We start from the raw sequence: 27,555 nt of genomic DNA on the forward strand, positions 1-27,555 counted from the left end.
TCTCAAGACAGTCAGCGACTGCTTCCCCAGCACCTCTGCACCCCAGGGAACAGGATGGCAGGTGGCCTGAGTTGTTACACAGGAGTACTCACCAGGAGCCACAGGGCTCTTGCCATTTTCACCCTACTTGGAGGGCAGGGTTCAACCACCCGCCCCCCCATCAGAAAAGAGAGGAAACAGGTGCTTCAGCTGTTGTTTATTGACATACAGGTAGGCTCTATAGCAACAGGCCTGGAGGCGGCTGCAGTAGTGAGGGAAATGGAAGGTGGAGGGTGGAGTGTTTGCCTGCAGCAACAGTCGAGTGGAGTGAAGGAACAGAAGTGCACAGTGCACAAGGTGGGAGTGAGGGAGGCTGAGGGGGGCTGGAGAACCAAGTAAGGGCCAGGGCCAGAGTCTGCTTAAACTGGAACCTCTGCCCTATTCCCTAAGGCCCCTACTCTTAGCCGACTATCTCCTGATCCCACGCCAGGGCTGGGAGTTCTCTGGGTATCCATTTTCTACAGGAACTGAATCGAGTACACAAAGGAAGAGAAGCAGGAGCTGTTGCCCTCTATGTGAAGCTCTGGGGCCTCCAGTCCTGCCTGCACCCCTCCTTCATCCCTTGCTCGGATGGGGCCACATGATGGGTGGCCCAGCTCTGAACTACCCCACCCAAGCAGGGTCTTAAAAACAGCTGTGTTTCACAGAGGCATTCATCTTCCCTGGCGTCCCAGCCCACCAGTGCCACACCACAGCCCCAAGTGAGCACTACAAGCATTGCTGGCCTAACGGATGGGTTGGGGAAGGGGGATGGGACAGGGGCTGGAGGAGGGGCTCCGGGGCCCATCACGGCACAGGAACTACACGCATGGTGTTGGTGAAGCCAGAACCAGGGCGCCACCCGGTCAGCACAATGACGACATCTCCCTTCTTGAAGAAGCCTCGGGCCTTGCCTGGAGGAAGAGAAGAGGGGCTGGTGAGTGAAGAATCATGTGAAGAAGGTATGCACCTGGGAGACTGCCCCACAGTCAGAGGAAGCTAAGCAGGGCTGACGGGCCTTTACTCCCTTACACCACAAGGTGGCGCTAGCCTCACAGCCCAGGCAAAGGGGATGAGGGAAGCCTTGATATATCCGTATGGCTCAGATAGCAGAGCTGGCAGGGACCTTTGGACATCATTCATATTCTACTCTAGAGGGTGGACAGCCCAGCCCAAAGTCACAGCTAGCTGCTTCCTCTCATCACATGATATCCTACTCTTATACTGGGACAAAGACCATATGAATACATAATTTGTACATGTGCTGGCCCCAAGTGTAGGAGCTCTGGCTAATTTTATGAAAAACCTCAATGATGAGCAGATGCCAAAGAATGGACAACCCCGATTATCGAGGATCCTTTGCTTTGGATCCTAGACTGGAAGAGAGTGAGGAGAGAACCTGGGGTGCTCAGCCCCACAACTCAAAGGCCCCTCTTCCCTCCTGGGCTCAGCCCAGGACTCCAGGGAATGGGATGAAGGATTCAGAGAACATTCCCAGTGAGGACAGCTAGGGCTCTTGCACCCAAAGGCCAACATGTTCCCCTTTCTATAGGGTCTCAGAGAGACCAGTGCTCAGGCACCTTCTCCACCCCTCCACCTCTAGCCCTTGCTCCCAGCCACGCACCAACATTCATGGCCAAGTTCACCCGGAGGTCCACGTCCTCAGCCCAGGCCTCCTGCACTGGGTCCTTACACACCACAGGGAAGATGCCGCGGTACAGGTGGGCCTGGCGAGCTGTCTGGTGATTCCGGGTCACAGCAATGATGGGGGCCCGGGGGCGATATCTGGACACCTGATGTGCAGACCTGAGATGGGGGACAGGCAGACAAGACTGTTAAACAGTGTCCCAGGAAGCTCCTCAGGGCCTTCAGCAACAACTCACCCTCTAATCCAACTCCCTATGCCAGCCTGAGGCTCTCTGCTGCCAAGACTGGGGCGGCTCATCATCCTGTATCTTCCACAGCACATAATTCTTCTTCATAGCTATGCTACCCATCTGCCCTACCCCGCTCCCAACAGGCCAGGGCCCCAGGATCATGCCGACCCAGCAAGGTCAGTTTCCCCCACTTCCCCCACATGGCCCGTACTTGGCAGCAGCTACAAGCCAAGCAACATGGGAATAGCACCTGACTCTTGACATTTGCAAGAAAACAGGAGCAGAGCCCACCAGTCCCCCTTGGAATCTACAACGCAAGTCTTCCCTATTGCTGTGCCCTCTCCTGACTCCACGTGATCCCCCGGGTCCCTGCAACAGTCCCAGCAACTGGGCTGTAGAGCCCCCCAGTCAAACCTGAGTATCTAAGTGAGGCTTAGAAATACAGGTGGCTACCCAGGAGGCAAGACCAGGGGATGGGAGTGTCAGTGGGGGAGGCTCTGCCTGTGAAGGCTCCTCGGGGCGGGGAGGGGACCCCTGTACAGCCCCAGCACCAGGTGCTTCCTTCAGCACTGACACTGTACACGTGTGGCTGCAGACGTGCCTCGGGAGGTGGAGGGGCCTGCAGGGGGAACTGGGGCCTGGAAGGCAAGCTGTGAGGACTACTCAACAGGTGTCAGGGAAACTTAAGCCATGTCACAGCAGAGGGCGCGCTGCATTAAGGCCTGGCCTCCATACAAGGCTTTCAGAGGGCAGCAAGCGCTAAAGTCAGGACTCGCTGAGAGTGAAATCCCAGAAGCCTGGAGTTAAAAATAGCCAAGGAGCAAAGGCTGGACTTTTTCACAAAGGTCAACCCAAATGGTGAGAGCTTTTCATCCTGAGCCCTCTGCTGAGGGAATCTGCACATCGTGTGTCCTGGTCCTAAAGGCAGTCCCACCTGCTGCTCCTTGGTGCGTGGGGCTGCCTGTCTGCTCCTCTCCACCCGCCTCCTCCAGGAAACCCTAGCTGCCCTGTGGAGGAGGAGCACACCCCAAACCCAGGGAGAGAAGCACGACAGCCTAGTGATCTGGAAGGGACCCCGAGCCTGAGGCCGAGCAGAGGCCTCAGCCTGGATGCACGGCCCAAGTGCCAGCAACACACCACGGTGACCTTTCCTGGGCAGCACCCACTTGCCTTTGGGACTCAAAGACCGATGGGACGGGTGCACCAAACAAACAGCATGTCAGCAAACAGCACTCATTTTCCACACTGAACTTTTTAAGGAGCACATAGCAACCAGAATAAGCAAAACTGGTTATCCTTTACTTTTTGAGAAAAACAGCTTTTAAGTATCAACCATTTGTCATCAGTCTGTCTGTCTATGTAATTACGTCTCTAGTTCGTCGTGAGGGTATAAACTTGCTTTGGACCCAAATGGTCTGACATGCCTATGAACGCTGCCTGGGATCCTGTCCTTCAGGCCCAGGGCAGGGGTTCTGCTCGCTCCCAGAGCCTGGCCACGGGGCCAGGGGAGCTCCGTCCCTGCAGGGTCCCGGGCACAGGCTGTGGGGTCTTACCTTGGCTTGGTGCCATCTGAGCACCGTTTAGTGCACTGCTCCCAGGACCCCCAAGGAAAGGTGCTGCCGAGCTGGGCGTTCCCAGGGAGCCGCTGCCACCTCCTACCTGCCAGACTTGGTGAGGACGATTATGGCCCCACTGCAGCACTTGAAGGACGCCTCCACGGCACCCACGGCGGCGGCTTCGGTGGGGTCACTGGTAATGGGCGACAGGCGGCGGAGTTCCTCAAATAATTGCAAATGGTAGATGGCAGCCTCTGCCTCACGGGCAATCTAGGGAGGGGCAACATCGGTCCAGAGGGACGAGAGGGGGACAGAGCTTTGTCAGAGCCGTGTCACACGGGAGAGGGAGGGGAAGAGTCGCACAGACAGCTGGTGAGGGGCATGTCCCTGGGTGCAGAGGCCAAGAAGAGCCCAATCGCTGGAGGTTCTGAGCTAAGCGAGATCAAGACTCGCAGGAACCAGCCCTTCACCAGGCGCCTGTGACGTCACTGTGCCTGCCGAGCTGAAGGACCCTGCGGTCTTGGCCTGCCCTGACTCCCTGGCTAGCTTCCTGCAGGTGAGAGGAGAGGTCCTGAGTGCGGGCCCCAGGTGCAGGGCTGGGCCCTGGCTGTCTTCTAGAACGGCTGGAAGTTACCTGCCCTCAGGGCCCTACCTGCCAGACTCCGTCAGAACTATCAAAGCTGCCGCTAAACACTTATAAGAAGCCTCCACGCTGCCCATGGCCATGGCTTCCATGAGGTCTGTGGAGCGACTTGAGGCTCGCGCAAGTTCTTCAAACAGCTTGAGGTGGAACATGGCTGCCTCAGCCTCACGAGCTATCTGTAAGGTTTAGGGGGAGGGGAGGCAAGGAAGAGGGGAAGGTACCTTAGGTTAATTGGCTAAGTCTGTCCTTCAGGCAGATGCAAAGAGGCAGGGTGATGAAAGCCCGCTTAGGGATGTGTGGAGGATTTCAAACATCAACCGCTACTGCTTCCCCTCCAACCGAGGGGAAAGTGATTCTTCCGTTCTGGAAGGATCTATTGATCTTGGAAGGACTTTTTGATTGGCGGTGGAGGTGGAGGGAGATAATATGGTGGCAGGCTCTAGTGCCTGGGCACGGAAACATGCAGAGGCTGGGCCCCCGGGGCTCCCGGGCCTACATAGCTCCCTGGCAGGACTTGACCACGCTGCCTCATGAACACAGCTCACAGGAAGGAACAGGCCTCCCTCCTCACATGGCTGTCTGGTGGTTACTACCAGGCTTCATGCCTGGCCTCCATGCACACATGGAGTGCTTGCTTGGCTTCGGACACAGGGATGCTACCAGCCTGTCCAATGGCATGCCGTGCAAGCACACTGAGCAGTGCTGGAAAACTGAGGTCAGACAAAGCCAACGTCACGCGGCTTGACCGCGTTCTAAGCAGGCAGGTAGAAAATTGGCGAGCTTTGCGGTCAGGAGTAGCCATGTGAAGAGAAAGGTGCCTGTGAAAACACGCAGGTAAGTTTAACAAGACATTTAATTAAATCAAATGATTAAAACACCCATGAGAAAGCCACTGAGTTATTTACAGACCACCTGGCTCAGATAACACCAAGAATTAGGAAGAAAATTTAAGCTTTAGAGGGTTATAATGCAATTACCAGCATCTTAGAGAATGATGGGTGAGGGAAGAATCAGTAATACCACCTCATTAATTTGACAGGATAAGAAGATGAGTGGCAGAATTTGCTAGGTTAACGGTTTTCTTCCTGCAAGAATGGAATGCATGCAGCCCAAAAGGACAGGAAACATGAACAGGAAGGAGAACCATACCTGGTACTGCCTAGCCCTTAGTTAAGGGACATCAACTGCATCAGTGAGATAAAGGAGAAAGCAGTGGACAGGTAAGAGGGGAAGCTGTTGGCCAGTGTTAACTGGTGACATGGACAGGAGAGGCCTGTACCAACTGGCCCAGACCCCATAACTTATCTCCTGAGCAGTGCCATGCAATCCCGGTCTTGCAGTTCTAAGGTGTCTGTTCAAAGGAAAGATTGGGGTATGGAAAAACAGACGTGGGTTCAGAGCCCAAAGTCTGGTTCTTAGACTGCGACCCCAGTACAGGCCCCACATGGATACCTGTCTTGATCTCCTGCTAGACGAAGTACCATGTTGCAGGAGAGAACACTGGCTTCAGAGTCAGCAGATCTGGGTCCAAACTCAAGCTGTATTACCATGTACCCTCATCTATAAAATGGGGTGACACCTATCTCACTGAGGTTATGGAGATTACGTCAATCTACACAAGGACTTAACAGACATTTAATAATAGTAGTGAAATTTAACGCTAAGGCTATAATTAAACATATCCCATCTAATTCATTTCATAAATAAGGCCTTGAGAGGTTAAATTTGGTACAGACATTAAAGTCCCTACAGTCTATGTGGTTTCATGGTTCCATAAATCAGGTCAAGGTCACTCTCGCACCTCGGAGGCAATGGGGCCACACAACTAAGCAAGGCAGTTATAGAGAAGGGATGATGTGTGGAGACCCATAAACACAATGGCAGCCACTCTAGAGGGGAGAGGTTCAAGGTCCACTGTCCCCCAGGAGAGAGGAAGCACTCACCACTGGGGCAGTTGTGAGAATGACCATGAGCCCATAGTGCATGAGCATCTGTGACAGCAATCATGTCACACACAGAGGGTGGCATATCAGCCAGGAAACACAGCTGTGCCAGGGACAGGGATTGGTCTCTACCAATTTCATTACGGGCAAATCCACCCAGGGTGCCAAGGACAGACCAGAAGACATCTGTAGTCAAGTTGTCTTGTTTCATGCCTGAAAAAGTATTTAATATAACTCTCATGTCTTCTCTGGAAGTCATCTAAGCCTAATAATCACATAGAAAATGAAGGAGGAAAGGACGATTATCTAGTCCAGAAGTTCTTTTTGGGGGATTGTTTTAAATTTGCGGGAATGCAGGGGAGGGGGTGTCACACAAAGGGCTTGGGGTCCTTTGTTGGCTGGAAAGCGAATAGGAAGGTTAAAGAAACACTGTTTCAGGGTAGGAGGCAAGTTTACTGAGCTATACATTATCAACAGCGACCTAGGGCTGTTGTGAAAGTTCATTTGCAACACTCGTTTTCCCAGGCCTGATGACCCATCCCTGTGTTAACTCTTCAGTAAGCTCTAGAGCAGGAGCAGCCAGGCTGCGGGACATGGCAGAGCGGGAGACCCTTGAAAAGCTAGCTCCCACAGGAGAAAGAGAAGTGGCCTCCAGGGCTCCTCCAGATGCTCTCACCCCAGGGCCAGGCGGGATCAGCCAGCCTTCCACCTGTTTCTATTTGTGGGCCTGTCACCCATCACTTAAACCCCACTTTTTAGTCTAGGGCGAGTGTAACAGCTCAGCAAAGCAGGCGCTGCTGCAGGCACCATGCAAGGCCAGCCTGCAGCCAAGTCAGTGCAGGCAACAGCCTCCAGTGCAGGCCCAGAGGCCCCCGTCGGGGAGGCACCTGGCTGGGGACAGGTGGGGAATCAAAATGGAAGCCAGACAGGACAGCTGCGAGCAGGAGCTCTTGGCCTTTTCCAGAACAGGGCAGAGGTACTCAGGTCCTCTAGGCTGCCCAGAGGAAGAGGTACAGATATCCCAGTACTTGAGCCAAGGGAAGGCTTCACAGTCCTGCAGACAGGAGTGAACTGTGCTATGGCTGATGAAGGTGGCCGCCTCCAGAACAGAACTAGGAGACGGGTGTGGGCATGAAGGCAGAACAGAAAAAAAACAAGACACCTCCACGCCCCCAGCACACACCTCCTCATTCTGCTTGTAACTTGGAGGGTAATAAAAGATCGTGGGCGCAGAAGCCTAAAAGGTGTCGCTCTGTGCCAGAGTTCACCTCCATCCCAGCCTCAGCCAGGGCGATGGGCGGGCCACGAGAACTCACCAGGTGTTGCATGCGCACAGCTTCCAGCGGGTAGTCCCCTTTGGCCGTCTCTCCAGACAGCATGATGCAGTCGGCTCCGTCCAGGACTGCATTGGCCACATCACTGCCCTCAGCCCGAGTGGGGCGAGGCTTCTTGATCATGCTCTCCAGCATCTGGGAGGGGATGGGGTATTCGTGAGACGTGGCCTGGGCTGTCTTCAGACACACACTGACCCCCTGGATCGTGTGTATGTGCACAGAGTACAGCTCCGTGTAGGTGCATGGGGGCAGGGGAGGGGTGGTGGGGTAGGGGGGAGGATACGTGTGTGTTTGTGTGTGTGTGTGTGTGTGTGTGTGTGTGTGTGTGTCTGTCTGTCTGTCTGTCTGTCACATGGGGCAGGGTCCATGCGAAGAGACCGGGTAGCCTCCAAAGCTTTCCTGTGCAAGGATGCAAACTCGGGAAGAGGCACATACCTGCGTGGCACAGATGACAGGCTTCCCAGCTCGGTTGCACCGCCCAATCATCATCTTCTGAGCAAGGAAGACCTTCTCTGCAGGAATCTCAATGCCTAGATCACCACGCGCCACCATGATCCCATCACTGGCTTCCAGGATCTCATCAAACCTGACAGGGAAGTTGGAAAGAGAGAGAGGTTATATGGAACAGGGGCCACAAGTAAGGTGACGCAAAGGAAGTTTTCCTGGGATTTCTCTAACTTAGCCGTCCTTGCACCAGGACAACTACCCACGACATCATGATGGATGCATGGAGGTGGTGGGGTGTTTCAGCTACTCCAGTCCCCCAAAGGGGGCCAACAGTTCTGCTTGTTGGGCTTCTCTGGCACCAGTATGGACACATCACTGGGGGAAAGGGGAGGGGACGAGGTCTCCTCCAAAGTCCCATGGACTCATTTCCTCTCCATCTGCATCTTATGAGGCCCCTCTTAAGGTGTCTCTCTACCATCTTCATTCCAGTTGGCACTTCCAGGGCAGAAAGGGAACCCAAGGCGGCTGACTGCTCCTGACACAAAGGTCCGTGGCCTCTCCCAGCCAAGGACACTTGAGGGCTGCTCCTTCAGGGGGCCCCCTCTAACTTGCTGAAAGCATGAGAATATGGCTTTGCCTGGCCTGGAGCCAAGGTCAGCAAGCACCCATGGCTTATCAGGATGGCACAGGGAGGACCCCAAATTTCCCGGTACAAAGGACATCGACACAAAGCTAAGGATGGAAAGGTCACAACAGGATGACTGCTCCCCCCACTCTTCCCAAGCACACACTTAATCCCCACAAGTAGGTGTGGGGTGTCAGCAGCGCTGGGTTCTAGTAGGGAAACAAAGAGGAACAGATGTCACCCAGCTGGCCTTACTCATACGGCCGTACCTGGTAAGCACTAGGGAGGTGGTGGACCTGCGCTGGGACAATGTGCCCCTGGAAGAGGACGGCATGCTTTCCCCTCAGAAGCAGATACCATGCCAGAGCTGGCCCGATCACCAAGCCGGCTGCTTTCTAAGGCAAGACAAGGAGGCCACATGCTTCAGTGTCAACACCAGGCCCTGAGGCTTCCACAGGGCTCCCAAGGGAGGGAGTCCCTTCCTGAGAGCCTGCCGTCTTCCCCCTTGGTGGTCCCCAATTCCAGCAAACACAGGCAGTGTCAGGAGCGCAGCACAATGGCTCCTGAGCCTGGGAGCAGTGACCCTGTCCTCTCCAACGCTGGTCCCTGGGCTCATGGAACAACGTCAAGATGCTGGCACCCCAATCACCTGGGAAGCTTTTTTTCCCTTGAAATACCAATGCCTTCCACTCCCCCTCGTAGGATATTCTGATTCACAGGATATATCGTGCTCTTCAGAGCTGGGCTGGGGCTGAAGGGGGCAGGGACAGTCGGGTGCACTTACCTCCGAACTCCCTCGTGATTCTCGATTTTGCTGATTATCTTGATGTTCTTTCCTTTCTCTCCCAGGACCTTCCTGACTGCATGGACATCAGACGCCTTGCGGATGAAAGACGCGAACACCATATCCACATCCTGCTCTACCCCAAACTTCAGATCCTGGATGTCCTTTTCTGAGACGGCAGGCAGGTCCACAGCAGCCCCGGGTAGGTTCACACCCTTCTTGCTGCCCAAGGAGCCACCGTTCTCCACCTCCGTCACCAGGAAGTCAGGACCTGTGTGAAATGGAGTAGGTACGAGAGGCAGAGCCACAGGGGCAAAAGCGTCCTCACCAGGAAGCAGGCTCTCCCCAGTACAGAGAACTGGGAAATAGCACATGGTGGGTGCTGGAGCCACACTGCCAGGGTTCACATCCCAACTCCACTAACTGTGTAACCGTGGGCAAGTCAATTAACTGCTCTGTGCCTCAGGTAAATAGGGATAATAATATCTACTCCTAAGATGGTTTTAAAATTCAAACAAATTATCATGTAAGATGCTCAGAATAGTGCCTGGCACTTAAATGTTAGCTCTCATTCCCAGGCACACTGGAGTCCTCTATGTATCCTACTGAGGGGATGGAGGAGGGAAGCAGAAAGCCTACAGTAGTGAGGATGAGTAAAAAAGAAATCTCGGGAATTCTCTGGCAGTCCAGTGGTTAGGACTCCACGCTTTCACGGCAGACAGCCCAGGTTCGATCCCTGGTTGGGGAACTAAGATCCCACAAGCTGCACCGCAAAGCCAAAAAAAAAAAGAAAAAAAGAAACCTTCTCATCTCCTCCCCAAGAGTTCAATTAAGTTGGAGTGAAATCTGTTTTTGAGGCTAGGAGTTTATTATAAAAGGAATTTCTGAGAATACAGAGACCCAATCTCGCTGCCAGCCAAATAAGCTATCTTCTGCCAGAGAAACTTAAGAGACGGGAGCTGGTTTTAGACAATTAGACCCTAACTCCCGCGTACGTACCTTTCTGCTTCACCTGCAGAGAAATAAGGCCGTCATCCACGTAGATCTTGCTGCCCACATCCACCACCTTGCAGATGTTCTTGTAGTCCAGCCACAGGGTGTTCTCGTCACACTTTTCCATGTAGGCGTTATCCAGGGTGATCTTGAGTGTAGCTCCCTTCTTCAGCTCCACCTCGGCGGTGCCGCTCTACAGACAAGACAGTAAACCACAAGTCCAAAGAAGCCGGGCCCTCCTAGCGGGAGAAGACAAGCCCTTTCCTCTAGGGAACAAGGAGCAAATCTCAGCTGCAAATAACAATAAAGCCTCTTCCTTTGGAAAGAAATAATCAGACTGTCTAACTTAGTATATTTCAAGGAAATAACCCAAGAGAAACCTAGAATGTTTTAGTTATACTATTTAATGATAGGGGAAAAGAGACAAAGAAATTGCTCCCCCAAGTTAGAGAGACTTGGAAGTAGGTTTGGAGCGAAAAAGAGGTTCCTTTCTGGTATTGTTTCTTAGCGAAGTAGATGAAATCAAGACTTCTTACAGTGACGGATAAAACTCTCATTTATAGACCTAAACTCTGAGAAACGTGGCTTCTGGCCGGGACAGACTGCTGAGGATGTCTCTGGGGTCCCCTGCGCCTTCCTCCAGCTTCTCCCCAGGATACTCACGCCCTTGATGAGCCCGGTTCGGATCTCAGGTCCTTTAGTGTCCAGGGCCACAGCCACTGGCCGGTAGAGAATGGGGTCGGAAGCAAAGCTTTCCGTGGCTTCACGCACGTTCTTGATGGTCTCTTTGTGGTACTGGGGGAAAGGAGGGGTGATGATAAGCGTCCTCCCGCACACTAGGATCTAGGACCGGCACTGAAGCTGATCACTCAGGAAAGAGCTGTGGGTGTTCTAGACCTCTGCCTCCAGCGTATACCCTCACGCTGCCCACTCCCCGAGCATCCTCTACCGGCTTACGTCAACCTCCTTGGCCTCTACCCACTTGTACCACAGCCCTTACCCACTCTAAGGGCAAATCTTAGGAACTTGGGAATAGTTACGTTTTGGTGGCAAGACATGTCAACATAAAAGAGGCTTGTCTCCTTTCTCCCCCTCTAGGATTCATCAAATACCCTCAGCAAATAAAGCAGACGACTGGGGTAAAAAACCTAGGACTTGTATCTGGATAATACTGATCTGGCCATCAATGTCAGACTCATAGATTTGGTAATTTTGAGCTTTTCCTCTACTGATTACAACTGCAATTCAAACTCAGTTATTTACTTAAGCTAACGGTGGCCCAAGCTAAATAACTCACTGCTAAAGTCATGCAGGCCTGGTTCTGACGATCACTTCCTGCAGTCTGATTAGAAACGGAAGTGGAACAGGGAGAGGTGGGAATACGCCTTTCTCTGAACTAATTGACCTTTGCCATTTCTCACTTGCAACAAATCCTGGCTTCAATCTCGCCTCTGAAGCCCTTTCTCTTTTTCCATTTGCCATTCCTGTTTGACTAAAAAGGGACTCAGAGCCAAGATGTCAAAAGTTCTTCGTGCTATCAATATGGCATTGCTAGTAACAGAGGCTCCCAACTCAGCACTTTGTGGGCCTCGTCCTTCAATCACCTCTGTCCAGGAGAGCAGCACCTGAGAACAGGAGGTGGGACGGGAAGGGTAACGCGTTTCATCCGTCAACGCTGTCCTTGTGGAAGGTTCTAAGTGTATGTTGCTTAAAAGGCAGTATTTCGGGCTTCCCTGGTGGCGCAGTGGTTGAGAGTCCGCCTGCCGATGCAGGGGACACGGGTTCGTGCCCCGGTCCGGGAAGATCCCACATGCCGCGGAGCGGCTGGGCCCATGAGCCATGGCCGCTAAGCCTGTGCTCCGCAACGGGAGAGGCCACAACAGTGAGAGGACTGCGTACCGCAAAAAAAAAATAAAATAAAATAAAGGCAGCATTTCTGGCCGACATGGCATTATAGAACCACACATTCAGTAAGAACACATCTTGCCCAAGAGAACTGCCAAAAGTGGGGGCTAGAGACACTGTGGCAAAGCTGTCAAAAGACCAGATGCAACAACAACAAAACCAAAAGATCAGATGCAGACGTGTGGATGTGGATGTCCCTCTGTCAGAGTGAGGGAGAAAAAGCAATTCCAACGCTCTGCTTAGAAGAGTATTTAAAATTGTCAAGAGCTGGAAAAGCATGTCCCAGCCACTCATCAAACTAAGACTGTTACATTATATAATTAACATTAGAACAATTTCAGATCAGTTTCCAAAACCCTGATCCCAGAGACCACACAGTTTTATCCTGGTCAAAAACCTCAAATTAAACCCACAAGAGGGACTTGGGTGTTTTGTTTTGTTTTCTAATCCCAACTCTAATCTGGGAAAACGAGTTAAAGCACAGATAATCTCCAAATGCCTCTTGTAGTTTAAAAAAACAAAATTTCTGAGTGAGCCCCGCTCCCGCAGGGGCAGATACCACTCGCCCTTGCCATTTCAGAGCTGTGTGGTATTATTTTACTGGATGGAAGAGGCCATAAAGCCTAGTTAAAGGTCAACTTCTTAAAATCTATTTCTGCTACTCCGCCTGCACACAGGAGACCCTGGCACAGGCCAGCAGTAGGGATCAGTTGTGAACTGACGTTCAGTGATGTCTTTAGTTCTCTCTTCGGACTAAGCTAACACTTACAGGAATGCCTAGCGACTCCTGCCGAGGACGCCCTGCCTTTGGAAAATTACAGAATGCCATCCATGGATGTCTTAACCTGCCCAGGGTGCCTGCTGAGCACAGTTCATCTAAACTTGGTCAGGCCCTCATGATATTTGGAGGCCGGATACCTGCCAGGCCATAAACTGTTTATGGAACATGGGTTAGGAAACCTACAATGAAGATTCTCATGTTTCCAGAAAGGAGGAATTCACCTCTTAGACTGCACTTCCTGAGGCTTTATTTTTAGCTGAAACTGAACACCAACTTCCAAATGCCAGAGGGCAACCCCTCACCTCCTGACCTTACAGGGTAGCATTTTCTTTATCCTGAACAGGAAATACAGAGGTCAAGAGGAGGGAAAGTTTGCCTCACCCATTCCTCCTCTGTTAATACCAGGATGAAATCCCATGGCCTGTGGTTGAACCTGAAGGTCAGGCACTGTCCCTCAGGCAGGTCCCACACACCTCAAAATGAGTTTGTTCTGATCTTGGGAACAGAAGCACGAATGGAGCACTTCCCAATAGCTGCCACCTGGTCCCTGGGTAAGGTCCAACGAGTCAGGTCAGCTCATCAACAGCCCCAGCACTAAGACACTCCTACCAGACTGTTGGGGAAGTATGCTGACTTTATTTTATTTTAATGTACCAAAACCCCCGGGAAGGGACAGGCTGGGAACACAATGCTGATTAGGTAGGTATTATATGCCAGATAGTGTTAGTGCATTAGACCCAGTCTTCACTTGCAATAATGGAAACCCTTCTCCTGGACCTGCCCAGTTTATCTTGGGTCTAAACTAGGCCAGAATAACCTGCAGGGTAACTTACTGGTTCGTCACTGCAGTTATGAACTGTTACAGAAACCCTGGGGCAGGAGTGTCAAACTCCATGGGTTAGAGGAGTTTCCAGGACTTTCCAGAACCCTTGCACACTTTCCTTGGTGAGGGCTAATGGAGCACAGGTGTTGGGGAGAACCAGGGCCAATTACAAAGTAGGTCTTCTTTGCTTGAGGAGACCTGGCCACTTGAGATGGCAGGAGACGGGGAAAAGGAAGTAGGGATGGGCTGGTGAAGACAATCTTCCCATTGGCTGTAAAACCCACACTTTCTTGCCCAGTCCACCCTGGCTAAATGAACACGACATCCCCACCCCGTTTCCTACAAGCTGCCCCAGTGGCCAAACTACCCAGCCGAGGCACACCTCATGAGTTCCATGAGAAAAGTTCAAACGAGCCACGTTCATTCCAGACTTAATCATCTCCTTCAGCGTCTCCACTGATCGGGAAGCTGGGCCTAGTTAAAAAAAAAAAAAAAAAAGTTTTAAAGTCATTAAGTGTTAATTATCCAAAGGAGAAATAACACTTTAAGTTTGCTTCAATTTAAAGAACTCTTGATAATTTTTTCCCCCAAGTAACTCAAAATTCTTTAAAAAACATACACATGACTATTACTGTGCTAGCCTACTTTCTTGATTTAGAAGGACATCTCCCATTTCCTTCAAATTCTACAGGCTCCATCTAATTAGGAAAGCCTAGGTAAGTCTCGGCCAGCCCTCTGTGCTCTCCCTGAAACCCAGACAGATGTCCAGCTACAGAATTCTGGTTGTACAGAGCATGTCAAAAAGATCCTTCCCTAGGTCTCTGAGATGCTCTGCTAAGGAAGATACCCTCTAAATTTTACCTTTAGCAGAATGCAGAAAGCATAAGAATTCTTTATTGCAAACTCCTCTGACCAGTTCTCATAAGAATCTCTGTAGCATCTTGCTCAGTACCCAGGTCTGCCACATTTATTTAGTCTTTTCAGGAGAGGAAAGGTCACTGTCTCAGGAAGCCCACGTTTCAGGGGGAGGGGGCACCCCCCACTCACCAATGGTGCAGATGATGCCGGTGTTCCGGGCCGTGATGGGCGGCGAGTCAATGTCCAGGCGGCACATGTGCTCCAGGAATGTGTCAGCCATGGCCGCGTGCAGCTGCTGGGTCTGAATGAAGGCAGTCCCGGCATCACTATGGGGCTTCGACATGGCTTCTGAGGTCTTGGGTCCAGGGGAGCTGAAGAGAGAGTAATCAGTTTGAGAAGCCGGAGGCGGCTATAATATACAGCTTGGCACAGGAAGCTGTTTCCTGCTTACACATTAACTCAACAAGCACACTTTGTTCAGAAGCCACAAGAAGCCCCGCCACGCTCTGGCTGTGTGGGTGCTCCTCAAGTCAGGCCACGGGCTCACGTTATTGTGAGCAAGTGGAAAAGACCTCAAAGAACAAGTTAAAACCACGTACCCAACACGTGTACGTCCCAGGCATCCACTGTAAGCACGCCTGCCTTACACTGGGCTAATATCTACCTCAACAACTTCCCTGCTAATCCTATAAAAATAACATCATTTTACATGCACTGCAGGAGCTTCCTCAAAAGGAAGTTGCAACCAATCTTCCAGGGATATAAAAACTCACCCCTAGTTTAGTACCTTGGTGAATCTAGATCTTTGTATGAAAAGCTGTCTCAAAGCTACAAACATCTGCTATGGGGAGGCGCACCCACACTGCCTCTTAACAATCCCCACCCAAACACAAAGTGACTTTCCTGGTCATAGAGACAACCACTATCCAGGCAGTCCTCCTAGTTCTAACCCACAGGACCACGTAAGTCCATTACTCAATTCATCCTAGGCTGGAGAATAGGTCCCAGCCCATTGACAAGCAATAAAAACCAGTCCCTGGACAGGAAGCAAAGCTCAACCAGAACCCTGAATGCAAAATCTTTCATCCCAGGAATCTGTACCTAAAAATTACATATGGTACTTTTGGTCAGAAGGACTTTAGGACGTGCAAAGCAATTTGCATCAAACCAAGGATAACCATAATGGTACCAGTCTGGCTCTAAAATTATTATAATTACATTAACAGGAGAGTTGCACTATGAAGAAATTAACGCTTGTCAAATCCTTCCCCCAGCTGATCTTCTAATGCACCACCCAATTCCCTAAGACTGACAAGTACACCACCCGCAGTGACAAAGACCATCTGTTCCAGGTAATTAATCAGCCCAGGTCACAATCCTGACCAGGGGCACAACTGCCCCCGACCTTTGCTTTTCTTCATTACTGACTTTACAACTAAACTCACTCAGCCGGTTAGTTAGCTGATTACAGACAGAGACTTGAGAAGCTTCCAAGCAGTGTTTCCAGAACCATCAGGGAAGGATGTGAGCCAGAAGCCTGACATGCCTCATCAGAATGCCATTCCTTTCCTCAAGTTTTCAGACCAAGGGTTACTCCTTCTCAAATCCTTCGCCTAAGTGCTTCAGCCCAGGCTCAGGAACAAGCCCTTCTTTTGCCCTGTCCCACCGCCTCCTAAATCTCAGGGCTCCAAATCAAGGCATTCCATACATGTAACCCTTACTCTGTCTCCTCCTCCATCCCCGACTCTGTGGCCTCTCTGCATGGCTCGAACAAAGCATGCATCTAAACCCATCTCTGCCACCCTCGATAAGTCCAGAAAAAGCCCAAGAAGCTTTGCGACCAGTTGTGAGTGAATTTCCTGTAAGCTATTGAAAACTGATGGCTACAAGTCCCCAGCTACAGAAACTAAATATTTAAAAACGAGATAATAAGATACCAGCTAACTATTCCACATGGCATATATACTGTTCCTTTCAGTATGTGTTTCCTAACTCCCTACAACATACCAGGTACCAAAATGAAAACGTCCTCTCCTCCGTGACCTATTTGGTTTTGTATCCCTTAGCACCAAGTACTTGGGGGTATTCCAGTTGTTTACTGAATGATGTTTCAGAACATCTTAATGCCTCTTTGTCAAAATCAAAGTTATACCTATGTCCCTTTCCCCACAAAATCCGAGGAATTTTTGAATTCCTGACAGCACAGCCTGGGCAGCCAGGGTCCCTTTACCTGCACTCACGGTTGAAGTAGGGTGTATATAGCTCCAGAGCACCTGGGCTTAGGTGAGTCTGGCTGTTAAGGGAAGATTATTGAAGAGATGGTGCCTGGTGGCACACCAAGGCAACTGGAACACACAGGCCTTGCTGTGGCCTCCAGGCAAAGGGAGTCATCCAGTGCGAGGACTGTACTGTGATCTCAATGAGTGGGTTGAAATGACTAACCCGACTCTTCTTAAAAATCATCAGTTGGGGCTTCCCTGGTGGCACAGTGGTTGAGAGTCCGCCTGCCGATGCAAGGGACACGGGTTCGTGCCCTGGTCCGGGAAGATCCCACATGCCGCGGAGCGGCTAGGCCCGTGAGCCATGGACACTGAGCCTGCGCGTCCAGAGCCTGTGCTCCGCAACGGGAGAGGCCACAACAGTGAGAGGCCCGCATACGGAAAGAAAAAATTAAAAAATCATCAGTTGGATCTTCTCTAGACCTCAGACATTAGGGTCTCCTTGCAAAGATCCGGCTGGGGCCACTGATTATCGTGTTCTCTGGGCTTGGGCTTCCAGTGACATAATGCTCTTTTTTTGGCTCAGGGTGGCTCCTTGGTCCCACCTGCAAAGACTGCTCGGAGCTGAGAAAGGCTTGCCCTGCAGAACTGTACAAGGATTAAGGTAAAAGCTGAGTGCACCTAAAGCTCTTTGGGGTAATGGAGAAATTACCTTAAGAACCAGGTATCCAGGTAGTAGTAGGTAGTAGCTGTTCCTAGAGATTCAGCTATGTTATAAATGAAAACACAGAAGCCACCCAAGAAAATACCAAGAAACTGGTAACAGAAAATTCGCAGGTAAGACAGTTCTTAATGGCTCCTTTGCGATGCTTTATCCCCTCCCCTAACACCCCAAAGATTGCCTTCCTTTAAAGTCTCTTTAAACTTTGGTTTACTAACATTTCACTATTCTATACAAGAACCTGGTCCCTCTCCCTTTTCTTTGTGGGGTGGGGGGCAGGAAGGGGCAATAAATTAAACATACATAACAGGACTGGAAGGATATCTAACAAAATATTATCAACATGTTATCTGGGTGGTAGGATTACAGCAAATTGCAAATTTCTTTCTTCTCCTTACTAAAAAATTTACTGACACTAAACACTTTCATAATAAGAAAAATTACAAATGTACCTCTTCTGAACATGATATATTTAAAAGCATCCTGGTAAAAGTGTTGGAATTAAAACAAATGTGAAGCTCCCTGTTATATTATTCAACTGCTGCTCTAGGCACTTCAGGAATATTCTAAACACAGTAGAGGTGGGATAATGCATCTTAGGCCCTAGATCACAAATGCACTGCAGGATAGTTTCACTGACTTAAGAAGGTCAACCTTGGGAATTCCCTGGTGGTCCAGTGGTTACAACTTGGCACTTTCACTTCTGGGCCTGGGTTCAATCCCTGGCTGGGGAACTAAGATCCTGCAAGCTACACAGCACAGCCAAAAAACAAAGTCAACCTTGATCTATTCAGAATCTCAAAGTGCAAAAAAAAAAAAAAAAAAAAACAAGGTTAATATGGTCCATAGGACTACTCTGTGCCAAAAAACCTGTTAGTCACATGCCCAAATCCAACAAAATTCTTTTCCTGTTTAGTCTGTCCTCAAGCATCAGAGCAAAATCTTTGTGACAAGGATATTCTGGTACAGAAGGGCTGCCTCAAGGACAGGAGATGCTATTAGCAGATACAATTATACTGGGCTCAAACACTAACCCTATTTCACCATCTCAAATTAAATCTGAGGGCCTCCCTGGTGGCGCAGTGGTTGAGAATCTGCCTGCCAATGCAGGGGACAAAGGTTCGAGCCTGGTCTGGGAGGATCCCACGTGCCGCGGAGCAACTAGGCCCGTGAGCCACAACTACTGAGCCTACGCGTCTGGAGCCTGTGCTCCGCAACAAGAGAGGCCGCAATAGTGAGAGGCCCGCGCACCGCGATGAAGAGTGGCCCCCGCTTGCCGCAACTGGAGAAAGCCCTCGCACAGAAACGAAGACCCAACACAACCATAAATAAATAAATATTAAAAAAAAAAATCTGAGGTCTGCAAGCTCTGATCTTTTGCTTATCCAAGTTACTAGGTACAAAAATAACAAGTGAAATTTTGTTTGAGTGCATTTGCACACCAGCAATCCAAAAGAGCTGGCTTGTCAGGAAGTCCGTCCATGTTCCTACAAGATCTCACCACGTCCTTAAAGCCCTCTACCAAACTAGGGACTTCATGTCTCATGCCCAGGTCACCAACTGGTTTTCTATCCCCTCAGGCTCTGCCCCGGAGCCTCCCTTGCAGGGAGGGTCAGGGCTCTCCTACCCAATGAGCCTCTTCTCCGGAGCACAAGCTGCCCATCCTACCTAAAACACACTCTGGACTCTCCCCCAGCCCCTGGACAGCAGCCTCAGCGGTGGTTTCTCAGGGCGGACCTCTGGGAAGAGCTGCCCTCCCTCCGGCTGGCTGTCTGCACGGTGCCTGCCAGCAGACGCGGCCAGCTCATGCCAGTCTGACTCACTACAGCATCCTCCTCTGCAGGAGGCACAGACATGCAGAGGCAACCTCCAGCCAGCCGTGGGAGCCCAGCATAGCCACTGATGGCAGCAAATGCTGTGCCCAGGTATGGGAGCCTTATTCTTGAGCCTGAGCTCCTGCTGTAGGACCTTCCTCAGAGCCATTTCTCCTCTGTGAGAAATGAGACAACATCAGAGGCCTTATTGTCGTGTGGGCCGAAAGGACGGGGCAGGCACAGTCACAGCTCAGCTCCAGGGGCCCCTGCTCCCACCCTGCCTTTCTCAAGTGGCTCCTGGCTCTTTAAAGCTATAGTTTTGTTTATGCCAGACACAATTCTTTGGTCACTCTTCAGAAACCTGAGGGTGAAAATCGTAGAAGAAAAAATACCCAGCACCACTTAGTGTCAGTACTGTTGGCAGGTTGTCCTGGGAAAGAATCATGCTTCAGTCCACCAATTCTAGCTTTCACAAAAGCCCACATCATTCTGCCCTAGTAAACCAGCCTGGCCTATGAGCCCGCATCTGCATAAAATCTTTATTTAACCAGCCAGGGCTCCCTGCACCAATTTTTGCTCTGATGCCAATCTCACCATACAGACTAACTCAATAATGATGGCACCTGGTACCTATGATTGTGTTTCTCGCTCTGACATCCATTTGCTACCTACACCTCTTAAGTCTACAAGCCAGCATGAAGGTCTGATTCCCAAATCTTCAGAACACCAACATCCGTTAGAAAGTTTGCATCACAACGTGTTGGACAAGGCATTCAGGCCAGCCTGCTCTCTAGGAGCTCTGTTCCTAGATGATGGAGCAGAAAAATGTAATTCCCAAGACTGGCCCTAATCTGACTATGGTAGCAAGAAGATCAAAATGGGTGCTGGGCCAGCCACAGAACCTAATAAGGTCTGAAGTGAATGGCTGTTCATCCTCATATACAGTTAGAGTAATGACAACAGTGTATTTGCATATGGAGTGGGGGGAGGACAAGCAGTTTTTAGCTAAGAGATGGGAGTTATATTAAGTCCATTCTACCCTCAGCAGGCCCCATAACAGAAAGCAAAGTCTGGTGTCACCAGGTTACACAAAACAAAATGAACCCACCTGTAGGTTCAAGTAAAATTCCCTTCTTTTATTCAGGGCTAGAACTAAGTGACAAACATTATAAGCAGGAGCCCAAGGTCCTATTTCAAATCCGAGTGTGCAATAGGGCAGAAAAGCTGATATTAAATGAGCCTACCCCGCAAAAGGACCACTCAACTCCAGGGCAGGAAGTCCCGACAGAGAAACCTCTACCATCTCAGATGCCGAGGATTTGATTGCAGATGCTCGGAGAATAGAACTGGTTCAGTCGGAAGGAGGAAGTTTAGATGAACCTTTTGCTGCGTTGTGTTCCTTACTAGGCTTAAAATTATGAGGCAATGCTTCAGGGCATGATATTTACACTCTGGAAGCAGCAAGGAACCTGGGACACTGATTTAGGGCCTTTGCAAGCCAGGTACACCACCAGGATGGGTGATGGCCTCAGCAAAGGGAGGCACTGGCTCAGCATTTAAAGGAAGAGCTGCCCTGCATCACAGCTGCAGGGAGAAGAAGGGGGGAGTGAAAGGAGGAACGGCAGTGCCAGCTCTCCCAGAGCACTGACCTAGTTAGTATACCTGGTCTTCCTGCAGTAACCATCATAAGTTTGCTGCTATTTTATTTTGTTTTGAACTAAAGAAATATTAACATCTGAATTTTTACCACCCAGAACTGACCATTAATATTTATCCAGGGAATTCCCTGGCAGTCCAGTGGTTAGCACTCTGCACTTTCACTGCCGAGGGCCTGCGTTCAATCCCTAGTTGGGGAACTAAGACCCCGCAAGCTGTGCAGTGCAGCCAAACAAGCTGTGAAGTGCAGCCAAAAGTTAAAAAAATAAATCCAGATTTTCTTTAGACTTAAAACAAAAATTTATCATTATATACAGGTCATTTTTTCCTCCACTCCCAGGTCCCTCCAACCCTTCCACATCCCATCATGAACTTTGATACCCAACCAGTGTCATGAATTTTGTATCCTTCTAGATCATTTAAGGGTGTCTGTATCTATACTGAACCCTATGATATTGCTGTCTTCTAAAGTACCCTAAGTAATATACTGTAAGGCATCATCAAACAACTTGCTTTTCCAGCACATTTAAGATCTATCTAGTTGGTACACAGATCTAGTTAATTCATTTGAACTGCTATACTAGTCCAGTGCATAACTAGACCATTTATGTATTCCCTTACTGGCTGGTCATTTCCCCATTAAACCCAATTTTTCCTCATTAATCAATACTTATAACAACTCTCCTAGTACATGTCTTCTTGTGCAGGTGTGAGCTTCTATAACCAGAGATCAATTCCTGGGCCACAGGGTATATTTATTTTCTATTTTACTAAATAGTGCTGAATTGCTCTCCAAAGTGGTTATATCCACTTACAACCAACCAGTAAAGTGATTTCTTGCCTTCCCACACCTTTGCCAACACTTGATACTGTCAGACTCTTAAAATGTTTGCCCATCTGATGGGTGACATGTGTTAATCTGCTCTCTAATGTAATAACAAAAGAGGGATATCAGGTATCAGAATAGTTTTGTTTACCAAGTCTTCATTTCCCTGCCTCAACTAGATCAAAACTCCAGCACTCCTCCAAAATGTGTATGACTTTGTCTCATATACCATGACTGACTCAGCTGACAGTAATTATTCTGCACTCATCACCTGAGATAGGACGGATACCAGTTGTCTAAAGTTAAATAAATGCTATCTGTTGGTTGATTAAATGTTTGGAAGGGCTGGGACTCCTTTCAGAGAATGTTTTTTTTTTAAACTGCATCAGCTGAGCTGGTCCATACTCTGAAATGCTATAACCAGCAACCTCTGCCCTGTCATATCTCGTCTTGGCATCTCCCCCACTAAAGCCCTTATCTGACCTCCAAACACAGCTTGCTGGCGTCAGGAAAGAGAGGCTTACAGTTCCCCAGGAGTTTTGCCTATAGAAAGAACTGGGGGAGGTGAGTCGCAGAGGCCACCAGAAGTACTGCAGGCTGGCTCTCCCTCCTACGTGCAGACCAGCACAAACCAATGAAGGAAAAACGGCTGCAAGGGCGGGGCTGCACCACTTGGTGGCCCTGCCAACCTCCCCTCCTAAGCTGAGCAGTAATAGCAGGAGGCCAAAAGGCAGAGCAGAGGCTGCCTGACCACCCAGGCTGGCTCACCTTCCCAAAACAGCTTCTTTAACAAAGCCCCAAATAATCAGCCTATTCATTTATCTAGTCTAAGGCTGGCTTGTGGTTAAAGAAGAAGAAAAAAAAAGAATGGTCTTCATTTTGTTCTATTCCTATCTGTAACAGAATTGATGCTTAAATGATGACTCAAGGTCCTGTAAGACCGTTCACGAAATAAATCACATATTTCACAAGATCCTCAACGAGGTTGCAAAACTCTGCTCCCATGGACAACTCAGTCTTACGGTGTACCAGTTAACTGGGGTTTGACTGTGGATAGTTTGAATGATTCAGAAATAAAGATATTGTCAAATGAGTCATTTCCCCCTACCTTCACCTCAGTCTTAGCTCTTATCCAAAATAACACACCCTGGCGTGCCTTCATGAAAGCTGAAGAAAAATAAAAAACCCTGTAGTGCAAGTTTGTAATCAAGAGCTGCATTTTTTTCTACCTTCCTGCTCTCAACCATTTCCTTATTTCTTCCACTGCCTCAACATTAATAAACAGCTTTAAGAAATAAAATGGCTTTTCCTGTGACCCCACATTAATGTCACAATACTCAAAGCACAGAAGCACCTCCCATAAGGTGCTAGCTCTGTCTGGAGTAACAGCTATCAAACTTGCCAAATCACTGGGGCTGCAATTCTTAAAGACCCAATAATGCTCTTGGCTAAACTGTGAATTCAACACTAAAATTATTTACTTCTAATGCAGTGCTTAAAGTGAGAGCAGCTGCCCTAGACAGAAGACTAATGTCCATATACTTAGGCTCAAGTCCAGTAACTCAGAAATGAGTTCAAGGACATTCTTTAAGTCATCGTTATTCATGTCCACTACAACCCGTATTCCCAAAATGGCTGCCATGCCCACTGCACAAGGCTCAGAAATATAGGTGTGCAGACTGTTATCACCTGGGCATGAGGCTCTGCCATGCTGCACCTAAGCGCAGTACAGAGAGCCTGGGGACCTCCACCAACCATTTGTCACTTAGTTGAGACACTTTTAACTGGGGGAAATGCATGCTTCATTATTTGACTCACTGAAAGGGGAGAGGGGACTTTTTAAGCCAGCAAAGACCACAATGCAGTTTCCCCACTCACCCAATGAAGAGAGTTCTCTTAAAAGCAGATAAATTCAAAGGTTTAGTCATCTTCCCCAAAGCCTCCCCCACCTACACACACAGACCTGGTGATGGGTTACATATTCTTCCCCTCGGAACAGCCCACTGCATTCCCAACAGCATCCTCAGGCAACCTGAGGGCAAATTATTTGCTAACAATGCTGCAGAGTCCTGACCTAGGCCCTCCTCTCTACGCCAGGCAGTGGCCACACCCTCATTACGGCCAACAAGGAGCTACTGTCCTTTGCCTCTAATCCTAACCTCACACTTAACCAGCTGGCTGAGCAAATCCCAGAACCCTACCAAGAGTGGGTGGGAATGGAACAGGTGAAGATTTCAGTCTTGGGGTTCCAAGTTTGTTTCTACTCTTGTAGCCAAACACCAAAGGCTGCAAATTATCCCCCTCCTGCCTTCCTTTGTCTAGAGGACCAAAGAGCCCCTGTAGCAAGTGGAGAGTTGAAGAGTAACATTATTAGTTACTCTGTAAACACTGTACCAGGACCCTGGAGGGGACTGGTTTCCAGATGTCTGCCATTTAGAGAGCCTGATTCCCAAAGATTAACTATGAGTATGTGGTTTGGGGATGGCAGACAGAAGAGGAGCCCTTGCACTCAATTACGATTTAAGTAATTGCGCTCAGTGACCAAAGAATACATTTGGAGGCATCTCACCTGAGATTAGACACTGCACTGAGTATTCAACATATATCCATGTAGGTGTGTATATATCAACCAATCCTTTCAACAATCAAGAGGAAAAATGTTACAAGTTACACATGGGAAACTGAGATCCAGAGGCTGAACTCCCACCGTTACTCATGTCAGTATGTTAATGAGTTAAACCCGACCTAGAAAAAGCCTGTTTCCAACTTCCCAATGCCTCTGTCAATCATGCCCGGACCTCAACTATCAGGCCGATTTGTGCAGAGGAGGATCAGTGTCCTGGGCTTCAAGGACACAGATAAGAAGCCAAGGGATGCCTTTCCATTACTAGGTCTTTAAATAACCTTCAGACTGGAAGGTGCTTTCCTGCTTCTTCAAACCCAGTGTGAGGCCTCCTCCCCTCAACCCCCAGCAGGAAGTGTGTACTTTCCTCACAGCACTTACCACTGATAACTTTCATGTTCTTTCCCTAATTAGACGGCGAGTTCCGTGGGCTATAACCATTTTAGCCATCCTGGTGTCCACGCCGCTCCCCAAAACAGCTCTTTACACACGAGCTTTTATTGAGTGAATGCAGGCACGTGGCACCAAGCTCTTGACGTATTTCTACTCTCCCCATAACCTGCTCCCACCCCAACCCGTGGCCTCTGCGCTCTACAATCAGCCGCATCTGTTAAGTAACATGAAGCAGAGGCGGGGAGCCAGGTGAGTGGCTCGAACGCAAGGAGGCCTCTGAGCAGCATGCGGAGGCTTGTCGGGCCAGAGATGGTGCTTGGCCGGTAACGGGCCCGAAGGTCAGTGGTCCGCGATCCCGCGGGGCAGGGCTCTGCAGGGCGGGTCCCGGGCAGCTACGTGCAGCCCCGCCTTGGCAGGATGGAGCCCAGTAACCTCCTAGGAGCAAGAGCAGCCCTGCGGCCGCCCCATCATATTCAAGGCGGCACAAAACAGGAACGCGCCACCACAGGGCAGCCACTCTTTCTTCCTCTGCAGCGGGGAAAACCAAGAGTTACGTAACCTCTAGCTGCGCCCCGGGCCGCCGCTGCATCTCCCCGCCGCACGCGAGCCAGCCCGCCCAACCGCAGACCACTGCACTTCGGGCGGTGACGCCGGGACGCGGGCCCGGGGCCGCAGGAGAGCCCGAGACTGGGGAACTCTGATGGAGAAGGGGACAGGACTGAGATGGGAGACCGAGGGGCGGGGGGGCGGGAGAGCAGGCGGACGTGACCAGAACGGAGGGGGAGGGGCGAGGACGCGGGTGGCGAGAAGGAGGCTGCAAAGAAGAGGGATGCGGTGGAGCGAACGTGACTAGAGAGGAGGGGGAGGGGCGGGAGCCAAGGCATGAATGGGGGTAGGTACGAGGAGGGGACAGAATCCGAATGGAGGAGGGACGGGGGAGCGGAGCTAAAGAAGGAGTTTCAAGGAGAGGTTACAAAGAAAGCATCAGAATGAGGGGGACACGGACAGGATGAAGACGAGAAGCGAGTATTAAGGGTGAAGGGGAGGAGACGAGCGTGGTGGGGAGGGGGGAGGGAGACTGAGGGAGAAAGGATCAGATTAGGAGAGAATAAGGGGAGGAAGACGAGGATGGGACCAGGCAGAAGAGAGAGATAAAGGGAGGGGAGGATGGGACCAGACTGGGGGTGGGGGAAGGTTAGGGACTGGGACAGAAATGGGGCTGGCTGACCCATCTGCCTTCGGAAGAAGCAGGAGCTGGGGGCTCTGAAGAGGAGGCCCTAGGCGCGAGCACCCTTTCTCGTCTCTTCAGACCCCAACCGCGTTGAATCCAAGATGCCACGGATCCTGCGCCACACTGAGTGCGCAGGCGGGCTAGGATTCCGCACTGGCAGGGGCGACGGAGCCCCGGTGGGGACGGATGGCCCAATCTCTCCCCAAGCTCACCTCCGACGTCGTCCGGTTCGGGATGCGCGGCTACCACAGGGAGGTCCGAAGGCTCGCAGCGCGTCGCTCCAGTGCGGGGATCAGCTACCTCAGCCTCAAGGTTATCCCAGCTAAACGGCCGCCGCAATCCCTCCGCCGCCCCGCCCCCCACCCAATCCTGGCTCCCAGCTCTCGGGGCCCCGCCCCTCTGCGTCCTCGCCGGGCACAGTCACCTTCAGTAGAAGTGCTGAGGGGCGGAACGGGCGGGCAGGTTGCCGTTTAGAGGCGGACTACATTCCGTGGCGGAAGGACATGTTACAAAAAGTCACAGCACTAACGTCCTCAGCGCCCAATGGGGAAGCTTCGAGGCAGCAGGACCCGCCCCCGGAGCTCCGGGTATCTTACCCACCCCCCCTCCGGTCCCCCGGCGCCCGGGCCACCTGTTGCCGCCAATTTGGAAAGCTGGACCAGGGCTCTTCTCTTGACCCTTGGCCCAGGCCGCCCCAGCTGAGCTGCCCTGGCCTATCCAGATGATGCCTAGATTTATGGGTCCCCAGGCAGCATTCCCCCAGCCCTGCCCTGCGACTCCCCGCCTCCCCCCGCCCGGGTGCCCGCTCCACTGCACACCCCGGCGACTGAGCCGAACCCGAGGTTCGCGAGCCTGAGATGGGATCAGAGGTGGGGAAGGATGGAGACTCGTGGGATGGTTGGAGGTTTGGGCCGTCTTCGGAGGGGCTCCGACACTGGAACGGGGTAGGGAGAACCAGGGAGGGCGGAGTGTGCATAGAGCGGGAGCACGAGGCCCTTTTGTTCTTGGGGCTAGAACAAAGAAGGAAGTTGGGACCATGTGAATACTTATGTAGGGGCTGCAGTCCTGCAGAGCGAGTGCCTGAGAGTAGAAAGTGAATAGAAGGTATTAATATTTTTTATATTTCCATCAGGAAATGTCAGAACGTGAGAGCCCATAATCTCTGCCGAAGTAAGCACTTCTGTTTCCAAGCTTGTGTATTTAAATCAATTATTGTTGGAGCTTTTCCTACATTCTTCTCTAAGACATTTTCTGATTTCCCAGTAATTAGCCAATAACAAGTGATGACAGCAGTTATCAACGAAACAGCTGTTAACTCTTGCCATCTTTCAAGAGAGCAAGTTTTGAGAGCAGATACAACGTTGGCTTGTTAAAAATCGTGAATACTATTATCTTAGGTTCTTTCCTTTTCCTGGAAAATGAGACCAAAGGGTGTGACCTGCTCAGGCAGACGCCCTGCCTGCAGCTGAATCACAGGCCTTCATT

General features: G+C 50.6%; 1 protein-coding gene across 2 annotated transcripts; it reads right to left on the reverse strand.

Annotated features, from left to right (window-relative positions):
* Positions 1-181: 181 nt before the first annotated feature.
* On the reverse strand, positions 182-26,441 carry PKM (pyruvate kinase M1/2). Of its 2 annotated transcripts, none has more exons than XM_067752327.1 (11): positions 26,283-26,441; positions 14,777-14,958; positions 14,112-14,203; positions 10,884-11,015; positions 10,227-10,413; positions 9,228-9,498; positions 7,807-7,957; positions 7,354-7,506; positions 3,555-3,721; positions 1,643-1,824; positions 182-932 (listed from the first exon to the last, which is right to left on the reverse strand). In XM_067752327.1, the coding sequence occupies exons 2-11, from the start codon at positions 14,928-14,930 to the stop codon at positions 826-828; spliced, it is 1,596 nt and encodes a 531-aa protein (XP_067608428.1). In that variant the 5' UTR covers positions 14,931-14,958; positions 26,283-26,441; the 3' UTR covers positions 182-825. The 2 variants fall into 2 exon arrangements, with proteins under 2 accessions (XP_067608428.1, XP_067608436.1); XM_067752335.1 differs by lacking the exon at positions 3,555-3,721 and adding an exon at positions 4,104-4,270.
* Positions 26,442-27,555: the final 1,114 nt, after the last annotated feature.

The sequence above is a fragment of the Pseudorca crassidens genome, chromosome 1, assembly GCF_039906515.1.
Source record: "Pseudorca crassidens isolate mPseCra1 chromosome 1, mPseCra1.hap1, whole genome shotgun sequence".
Lineage (NCBI taxonomy): Eukaryota > Metazoa > Chordata > Mammalia > Artiodactyla > Delphinidae > Pseudorca > Pseudorca crassidens.

Bases quoted from the DNA above. Each gene is read 5' to 3' on its own strand.
- PKM (XM_067752327.1), bottom strand. From the start codon at position 14,930: ATGTCGAAGCCCCATAGTGATGCCGGGACTGCCTTCATTCAGACCCAG. The intron at 10,414-10,883 runs GTGAGTATCCTG...TCTTGTCTGTAG, and splicing joins GAACCGGGCTCATCAAGGGC to AGCGGCACCGCCGAGGTGGA. The intron at 7,507-7,806 runs GTATGTGCCTCT...ATCCCCTCCCAG, and splicing joins CTGTCATCTGTGCCACGCAG to ATGCTGGAGAGCATGATCAA.